Raw genomic sequence first — 9,183 nt, 5'->3', positions numbered from 1 at the left:
AGGGCCAGGCAAAATCTGGCCTGATTATCCCTTTGCAAAATGTTCGAATCGGGAAAATGTCACTTGTGAGTGTGTACACGTGCACACACACCCTTTTCCCTGTTCTTGAAGAGCAAAATGGGACCTGAAGGCTGGTTGAGAAGAGCCGTGGGCGTGGCCACTGGGTAGCCCGGATTTCAGGCTTCTGTCTCGTAGAACCCGCTCCTCACTAAAATGTTCACCAGCTGAACATCCGGCTGGTGATTATCACAAGAGAAAGATGTGTGCTCACAAGAGACAAGCCAATTTCGCGACAGACGGGCCCGTGGGGAGGCTGTCAGCAGTTCACTGCAAGGGGCCGGTTCTGGGGAGCATTTGACGAGGTCTGCAGCCCTGCGCGGCCCGGCCCCCCCCCGGGAGGAGGCGAGTGCTACCTTGAGCGAGAGCACGGTGCTCGCCAGGTTGGTCCTCTGGATCTCCGGCACGTTGGTGGTCAGCATCTCGTCGCGGTAGGCGCGCTCTGTGTACAGGCGGTAGCACTTCCCTGGGCCGGTCCTCCCGGCCCGGCCAGCTCGCTGCTTTGCCTGCGCCTGAGGGGCGGGCAGGGGAAGCGACATGTTTGTTAGGCACAGTCAGCGTCACTCCGGCATCAGCTAATGGGGGCCCAGCTCCTGGCAGACATCAGACCTGGGGTGACTTCACTTCCTGGAGGGCCGTTTCCAAGACTACCAATGCTCTTATCTCCTTTCCTACACTCGGCACTTTCAGGAGCGTTCGTGCCAAGCGAGGCAAGAACAGGAGGGAGGAAAGGAAGACAAATCGCGCAGAGACACCCAGAAAAAGGTCGTCAAAACGGCCTCACAGCATGTACACAAGACAGTGTGGGATGAGATGACTACACACCACCCCCAGGACCAAAAATGTAAGCCAACGGTCACCGTGCAAAGGATGTGAGCAGCTGCCAGTACCCAGAGCCCTCAGCCGTCTTCAGAGCGAGTCTGGGGCTGCTCGGGACAGAAGAAATGCTCACCCAGAGCAAAGGAGCAGCACGCCGCCAAACAGAATGTCCACGTGTCCACACAAGACCCCCAACCCGCCCAACAGGCCCACGGGCAGCACCGTGGCACATGGAGAAGAGTGAAGTCGCCACGGCTCGGTTGCACTTGGAGCCACGGATCAACGCTCGTGGAAGCAGCACTCAGGGATCAAGGGTCCTCTGCTGCACAAAGCCTCTCCACAGAGCACTGAAAGGCAAGGGTGCTACTCTGAGGCCTGAGGTGCACCTGACTCCAGCCACGGTGATTTCAGCGACTTCACAAGCATGTGATAGTTGGGCACCGAGTGAGAAGACAGAAGGAAAACGGATGTTTGCGTGGAGGAGCTGGAGAGGAAAGCTGAAAGTACCACGGACTGGCAGAAGGACAAGCAGGTCTGTGCGGGAAGAAGTACAGCCAGAGCGCGCCTTAGAGGCAACCATGACAAGACTTCCTCTTACCTACTTAGGACATGTGTTGTCAGCAGAGAGCAGGCCCTGGAGATGGGCATTGTGCTTGGTGAGGTGCAGGGGCAGCGACAGAGGGCGGCCCTCCGGGAGATGGACGGGCACACAGGCTGCAGCCCGGGGCTCCGCACAGGGACAAAGGTGAGGCTGCGCAGGACCAGCCAGGGCTTTGTTCTGTGAGTGTGGGGTCGCTATGGGTCGGAAGCGACTGGCACCAAACAACATACGTAAAATGTCAGGAGGAAACGACTTGGAAATAAATCCCTTAAAATGGTAATAGAGGCTACCTGATGGTAGGCTTACAAATGAGTTTTATTTCCTTTATACTTTATCAAATATCCATCCTTTCCTGAAGGCGTAACAGTTGAATAATCGGGGAAATTAAAATGATACAAAATTGCATACTTCGAATACAAGAATTACAACGAGGGGAAAACAAACGGAAAAGAAAACACCAAACCGGTATGAAGATTACCGGTAATTCCAAACTTTCCTCCCATTTTGTAAAAATAATGTTACCTCTGTAAGTAGAGGCAGACTGAAAAATGAAAACAACAATAAATAGTTCACCCTTTGTTGCTAGGAAACAGCGAAGCGCCGTCCACAGAGGGCTGCCTTCAAGAGTCAGGGTTTACAGATTGCCTGGCCAGCCAGTTCCACACCCAGGAAGGAAGTCCACAGGAGCCAGGCAGCAATCCAGAACCCGGAAGTTGCCGAAAGGCTCTAACCAAGAACCCACAGCTTTCCAGAGCTCTCTCCAAGTCAGGGCCGGCTGTGTCCCTGTGAAAGCTCTGACCAGTGGGACAGCGCGCACATCTCTGTGTGACCTAACACAAGTCATCGAACCCCTCAGTGCAATGAGGTCAGGAATGACCTCGTGAGCGCATGCACACGTGCCCAGGACAGGGCCTGGCACTTCATAAGCACCACCTGGTCACGATTACGACCCGTTACAGAAGGAGGAGCTTCATTCTTTCTTCACATCAGACTGTGGTAACGGCTGTTGTAAAGAGGTTAATACAGTATATGAATGTGTAGAGGAAGTGCCCATCAGCCAGGACCCCAGTAGCCAACACCAGCACACAGAGAAGCTGGGTTGCTGATTAGACCCCAGCCTGTCAGTTTTGCACACACCATTCACACATTCTGAGCACAAATGTACAACCTAGTTTTACACAAAAATTGTAGCCGATCACTCATGCTATTTTGCAGCTTGTTTTTTTCAAACATGATATATCGGAGTTCTTGCTGCTAGGTGGGACCGGACCGCTCCAGTTCACTAGGACACAATTCACTGTGCACCAAAGAATGACGTTCACACAGCCTCTCTGCACCTCCGTCACAATCATGCGTAGGCTTGTCCGCGGTGGGAGCCTGTGTCAGCCAATTTACTGAGGCTCTTGTCCTTCCTCTGCCGATTTTCGACTGGACCAAGCATGGTCCTCTCCAGCGACTGGTCTCTCTTGACACACGTCCAGGGCACATGCGATGATGCTCACCGGCCTTGCTTCTAAAGAGCATCTGGCTGTACTTCTCCCGAGACAAGATGTGTTTGCTCTTGTGGGAGTTCACGGTACTGTCACTATTCTTCAGTTCGAAGGCATTCATTCTTCTCTGGTCTTCCTTCTCACTGTACGGCCGTGGCATGGCTTTGAGACAACTGAAAATACCATGGCTGGGGTCAGGCACACCTTAGTCCTCAAGGGACACCTCTGCTCTTCCTTGAACACTTTAAATCAGCCTTGTGCAGATCTGCCCAATGCGCCCCATCGTTGGACTGCGGCTTCCAGGAGTGTGGACGGTGTGCTAGAGCCAAATGAAATCTCCGATAAGGCCCATCATTTCTCCGCCAGCGTGCTGTCCACTGGTCAGCTGTGGCCCAGCAGACTGTGTTTGACTGAACGACTTCCCTTTAAGGAGCCCTGGAAGCACCGCAGTCAAAGCACTCGGCTGCTAATGGAAAGGTTGGCACCGGTCGTTCCCTGAAAGATGAGCTGTCTGCTCTGCTTCCATAAAGATTTACAACCTTACAAACCCACAGGGCGCTTCCACTCTGTCCTGTAGGGTCAGTGTGAGTCAGGCTCAACCCAACAGCTGTGCGTTTCATTTGGTTCGGGTGTTAGATTTTGTTCCCCCTAACATACACAACGCTACCACAAACACCTTGTGCGTGGCCTTTGGCTATGTGTTCCACCTTTCCGGAATCTCGGAAATGTCCCTAGCAAAGCGACTGTTAGGTTCAAGAGGGGGGACTTTGAAACTTTCCATACACTGTTGTCAACCCGTCCTCAAAGAGGAGGATGCGGTCATTCCTCTTCAGATACAATGTAACCAGGAACATATTCCAGAATGTCTGAAAAAACAAATAACTGTTTCATGAAGTATTGTTTCAGATAACTGTGGCTAACCACTTTAAAAAACTGTGCTCGAACCACATAAATCCGAGAATCTAGAGTGTTGGGGATTCCATTTTATCGTTTTTAATTCAAGCTGCACCGAGTTGCTAAATGCTGAAACAGTGCTCTAAAGATTAAAGGCCATCTCTGGACGGCGAATGTGGCAACTGCTTCACGGGAACCTAGTTACTGTGTACGTTTCTACCAAGAACAAAGACAAAAGCAACACAAAACTTGCCCTTTTTTCACCCCAGCGTCCGGTATCCTAAAAGTTCATCTTTGAAGACCATACAGTTCAAAGTACAGAACCCCCGAAAAGCCAGAAGGGCTCCCCCCAGGGCTTCCAGGACTGACATTCACCCCCGTACCTGAGAAATAGGCGTCACCACAAGCTGGTCGATCCCCGTCTTGGAATTATAGACTTTCTGCTTCACGAATCCGGGGTCCACCACGTAGTAGATGCCGTCAATAGTCAGCGATGTCTCTGCGATGTTGGTGGCTATCACGACCTGCAGGGGCGGGGGCACAGCCCTCAGGCGCAAGACACAGGCCTTTTGTACCCAGGCAGCTTCCCAAAGGGAGGCAAGCCCCTGCCCCGAGGGCCAGGCTGCGGGCAGGAAGCGCAGTGCCTGAGAGCAGGCGTTGTCTAGGATAAGCGCTAAGGCCAATCAGAGTCAATTTCATTTCGTGCAAATGGCTATGTGTCTCACTTTCGAGACCCACCATTCAGAGGACTACTACAGTTTTAATTTCCCAGCGCCCTGGGAAAGTAGGGTTTCCTGGCATCACATGTGCCACTACAAAATGAGATTTCCTTCCCACACTGGGACATCTGGACTGCAAGCAGGCTGTTCGTGGATGTGGAACGAGAGCGGGAGGTTTTGTGTTTCCCCGGATCATAAAATGAGCCACGAGACGGCAGAGGGGTTTCATGGTTTGCGCGAGAGCAGCGGTATATGTGATCTAGAAGATTAGGAGTCTCAGCTTGGCACTGCCACGCTTCTTCCACCCAGAGGTTCAGCCAATAAAACACAATTGCTTGGAAAAATCATTGCGAGGAGCCATCAGAACATCTTACGTCATGCCAGAACCTTCCCGGCCCGAAAGGCTTAGCCCTGCTTCAGCACTGCAAACACCGTAACCATCAGGAACAGATGAGAGGAGATGCACTGCCTTTACCCCAAACCTGCTCCGCCACCCCCACTTCCCTGCTCACCTCTGTCTTCCACCCAGGGGGGCCAAGCCAGAAAGCTGGGAGTCAGTGAGGACTGCCCTCTGCCCTCCACCCATCCTGTCCACTCTAAACGCTTTCCAAGCCAGCTGTCTTCCACGCCCAGGTAAATGCCCCGAGAAAGAAAAACCCATGGCCACGTGGGAACTTGTGCACAAATGTTCACAGCAGCGTGAGTTACGCAGCCAGTGGGGAGAAACAACCCCATGTCGATCAACTGCTGAACGGGTATGCCAGAGCGGGCCCAGCACAAAGACACGCACTTGGCAACAGAAAGCACATGCCACAACACGGGTGAAACTGGAAAACACGTCTAGCCAAAGAAGCCAGTCATGGCCTCCAGAGTTTCCAACTCCACTTACATGCATGTCCGGAGTAGGGAATCCAGGGAGACAGAAAGGGGACTGGTGGCTTCCAGGGACTGAGCAGAGGGGAGACGGGGCAACTGCCTAAGAATAAAGGCTTCTTTCTGCGCTAAGGAAAATGTCCTGAAATTGACTATGGTTTGTGGACTTGCCCCAAACCACTGAACGATATCCTTAAAAAAGGGTGACTCTCGTTTATTTTTTAATTTTTTGTGACTCATTTTAAAAGAGAACACACACACACACACACACACAGAGGCTTCAAAAAGTTCGTGGAAACATTCCATCATTTTTATTTACATTTTTCCGTGAATTTTTTGGAGATCCTCTGTATACCATATGCGAATTATAACCTAATGGGGGAAACAATCCATGTGTTTCCTGCCCTCTTGTCTGAAGCACCTCCTTATAAACTCAGCTCTAGCCACTAGAACACTCTAGCTCCTCCGCTGGCCACAGACCATCCATCACACTGCGCCTCTGGTCACACACCCTCCTGCTTTCCTTGACCACCTGACTTCAGGGACGAGCGTGGGTCCTTATTTCCTCACAAGCTGCGACCCAGGGGACCAGCAGCACGTTCACTCTCCGGTTAAAGGCCTGTCTACTGGTGTGTGCCCCACCTGCCCTCACACTGCAGCTCTGGGGCACAGCCCCAAGCAGGAGCGATGCTCAAACTCCATGCTGCATGAGGGAGGGGTCCCACAGAAGATGCCCTCATCTCTGGACCCACCCACAACTCGAGCCTGCCCCTTCGGCCAGAGGGTCTCAGCCTTCCTCCTGCCGCCGCCCTTCCAGACAGTCCTCATGTTCCGGTGACCCCCACCATCACATCATTTTCGTGGCTACTTCATCACTGTCATTCTGCTACTTGATGACTCAGGTGACCCCTGTGAAAGGGCCGTTCAAGCCCCAAAGGGGTCACGACCCACAGGTTGAGAACCTCTGCCTTGAGCTATCCCCATCTGGCCACCTGCATACCCCAGCTGCTTTCAGAGCATGAGGGGTTTCTTTGCAGCCCCATGTTACCTTTCTGCTGCCAGGTGGAGCAGGGTCAAAGATTCGGGTCTGCATCTCACTGGGAAGGGCGGAGTACACCGGGAGGATAATCAACTCTGGGACGTCCGGTCCCAGGGACTTCATTCTCTCATACAGGATCTCACAAGCAGTGTCGATCTCCTCCTGACCCGTAAGGAAGACCAAGATGTCACCTGTAGACAAAACAGAGGTGTTCGGCATTTACCCTCTGACTGTGTGTCTTTGTCTGTGTGTGAGAGAGAGAGAGAGAGAGAGGTGTGCTCTGTACAAAGACTACAGTGAAATCAACAGAACTCCAAATAATAGTGAATGCATGTACCAGACTGAATTGCATCCCCCTAAATATGTTAACTTGTATTGTGTGGCTGTTCTACCTTCTGTGATCTGATATAATTATCTTCCATTTTGTGATGTGTGTAAACCCTAACCTCTATATCCCTGGGGGTATATCTAGAGCCACCACCTCCCCTCCCCTGAGGCACCCTTTTATCTTGCACGAGAGGAAAGGCGTGAGAAACAAGCAGAGAGGGGAGGGACCTAACCCCCGCCAAGAAAGGAAAGCAGGAAGCAAAGGCAGCTCTTTGGACCTGGGATGGCACGCAGAAATCACGCCGGAGCTGAAGCTCAGGGCAGGCAAGGATCTTCCTCCCAAGCCAGCAAAGGTAGAGCCTTCCCCTAGAGCTGCCGGCCTGAATTCAGGATTCTAGACTCCTACACTGTGAGAGGATGAACCGCTGTTTGTTAAAGCCGCCATTTCTGTTCCAGCAGCCCTGGATCCCAAAGACAACATGCATTTCCACCACTAGGCCAAGGCGGCTTTAAAATCTGCCCATGTTTCAATAGACGCAGTTGACCTCGCACACCTTAGCATTCAATTTCTTATTGTGGTGGAAGTGTTCATCTGTTTATTGCCATCATTTCAGCATGGAAGCTAAGACAGAGCACGAGGGAAAGGGTGTTCAAAGGATTCGTAATAGAGATGCCCACACCGTCCCTTCGGCCTAAAAGAAACGAGTGCTCTTCGGCCTCACCTGGCGGCTCTGTCAAGTGGATCTGCATGACAGTGATTAAGCTGGCATCCAGATAATCGGTCTCCGGCTCCTTCGTGTACAGAATTTCCACTGGGTAGGTTCGACCTGGGATGGTGAAAATGGGTGCTTCATAGAAGTACTGGGAAAACTTCACTGCGTCCAAGGTAGCGGAAGTGACGATCAGCTTCATGTCTTGCCGCTTCTGAACCGTCTAGAGGCAAACACGAGCAGGTGGCTGTGAAGGACTCCCCTACCCAAAGGTTCTACACAGGCTCCCAGACCCAACTCCCGGGCTTCCGTTTCCAACAGGCTAACCATCACCACCAGGCAGTCCATCCCCACTCACGGTCCCCTAAGAACTGCTCCCCCCCCCAGCACCTTTTTCAGCAGTCCAAAGAGCACATCGGTGTGAATGGTCCTCTCGTGGGCCTCGTCCAGCATGATGACCGCGTACTGGGTGAGGTCGGGGTCGATCAGGCACTCTCGGAGCAGCATGCCGTCAGTCATGTACTTGATGACCGTCTCGGGGCTGGTGCAGTCCTCAAACCGGATGGTGTAGCCCACCTGCGGCAGAGCAGCGGGACATGCGAGACACCCAGACAAGGCGACTGCCCACCAGCCTCACAGATGGGAAGGCGGGGGGCAGGGACGGCCTGGCAGGGAAGTCTGGCGTACACGGCCCTGAGCAGCCCGCAGAGAGCAATGACGTCACCTGTCGAGGGTCATCAAGGACACCAGGCGCGGGAACCTTTACGCTTCCCTCTGGCACATCTACAGCAATGTCACTCGCAACTTACCTCTTGGCCTAAACAACAACCAAACTCCTCCGACACTCGCTTGGCCACTGACATCGCCGCCACTCTGCGGGGCTGGGTGCAGCCAATCTTGCCCCGGGACGTGTAGCCCGCCTCCGCCAGGTACTGGGTGATCTGCGTGGTCTTCCCAGACCCCGTCTCGCCAATGACAATCAGGATCTGATTGTCATGGACAGCCTGAAGACCACAGAACATAAAGGGTCATGAAAATCGGTTACACATTACTGCAGCACAGTGAGTCACGTTTCCGTTCTAGACACAATGGCTATGTGTGGCTAAGATTACATCCAGAGTTTAAATTATTTTTAGTGATCCTTAGACAAGAACTCTGGGGAAGGAGATGTTGACATTTTTCTATGAGCCAATGGGACTTCAAATCACCTTCCTGTTCTATTTTCTTTAATTGCATACATTAAAATAATTTTAAAGCTTTATTGGCATTTCTTTTTTAAAGAACTTTTATTGGTGTTCTTAAATTCATAGAAACAGACCCCAACAGCGTAACCATCACCCGGTATACATGGCAGTGTGTGTGTGGTTCATGTTACCCCGTGCACGTGGCTAAAGAACTCAGGAGCACATGAAGCCTTCGCTCCCCAGTCCCAGTCCCAGTCCCAGTCCCTCGCTTCCAAAGACCAGCTCGTTCATTCCCAATTACACAGGCTGGTGCTGTAGATAACAGTAAATGACTGTTATTTTTAAAACCCCCACTCTCTGCCATCGAGCCAACTGTAATCGCAGCGACCCTACAGGACAGGGCAGAACTGACCCTGGGGGTTTCCCAAAAGGCAACTCTTGATGGGCGAGCAAAGCCACATCTTTCTCCC

The 9,183-nt window shown here is 52.3% G+C and overlaps 1 protein-coding gene across 1 annotated transcript in view; it reads right to left on the bottom strand.

The window, feature by feature from the left end:
* DHX8 (DEAH-box helicase 8) overlaps nucleotides 1-9,183 on the bottom strand; it is a 32,116-nt gene that overhangs the window by 4,747 nt on the left and 18,186 nt on the right. Inside the window, exons 12-17 of the mRNA XM_013005809.2 lie at nucleotides 8,339-8,533; nucleotides 7,920-8,105; nucleotides 7,542-7,752; nucleotides 6,502-6,683; nucleotides 4,245-4,385; nucleotides 414-569 (exon numbers count right to left, since the gene is read on the bottom strand). Coding sequence (XP_012861263.1) covers nucleotides 414-569; nucleotides 4,245-4,385; nucleotides 6,502-6,683; nucleotides 7,542-7,752; nucleotides 7,920-8,105; nucleotides 8,339-8,533 — 1,071 coding nt within the window. The remainder of the gene's footprint in view (nucleotides 1-413; nucleotides 570-4,244; nucleotides 4,386-6,501; nucleotides 6,684-7,541; nucleotides 7,753-7,919; nucleotides 8,106-8,338; nucleotides 8,534-9,183) is intronic.

This window comes from Echinops telfairi, unplaced genomic scaffold, assembly GCF_000313985.2.
Source record: "Echinops telfairi isolate 266 unplaced genomic scaffold, ASM31398v2 ScPeMD7_7458;HRSCAF=8496, whole genome shotgun sequence".
Lineage (NCBI taxonomy): Eukaryota > Metazoa > Chordata > Mammalia > Afrosoricida > Tenrecidae > Echinops > Echinops telfairi.
Note: the sequence above shows the minus strand (reverse complement) of the source record. Positions and strands in the feature narration are given on the sequence as shown.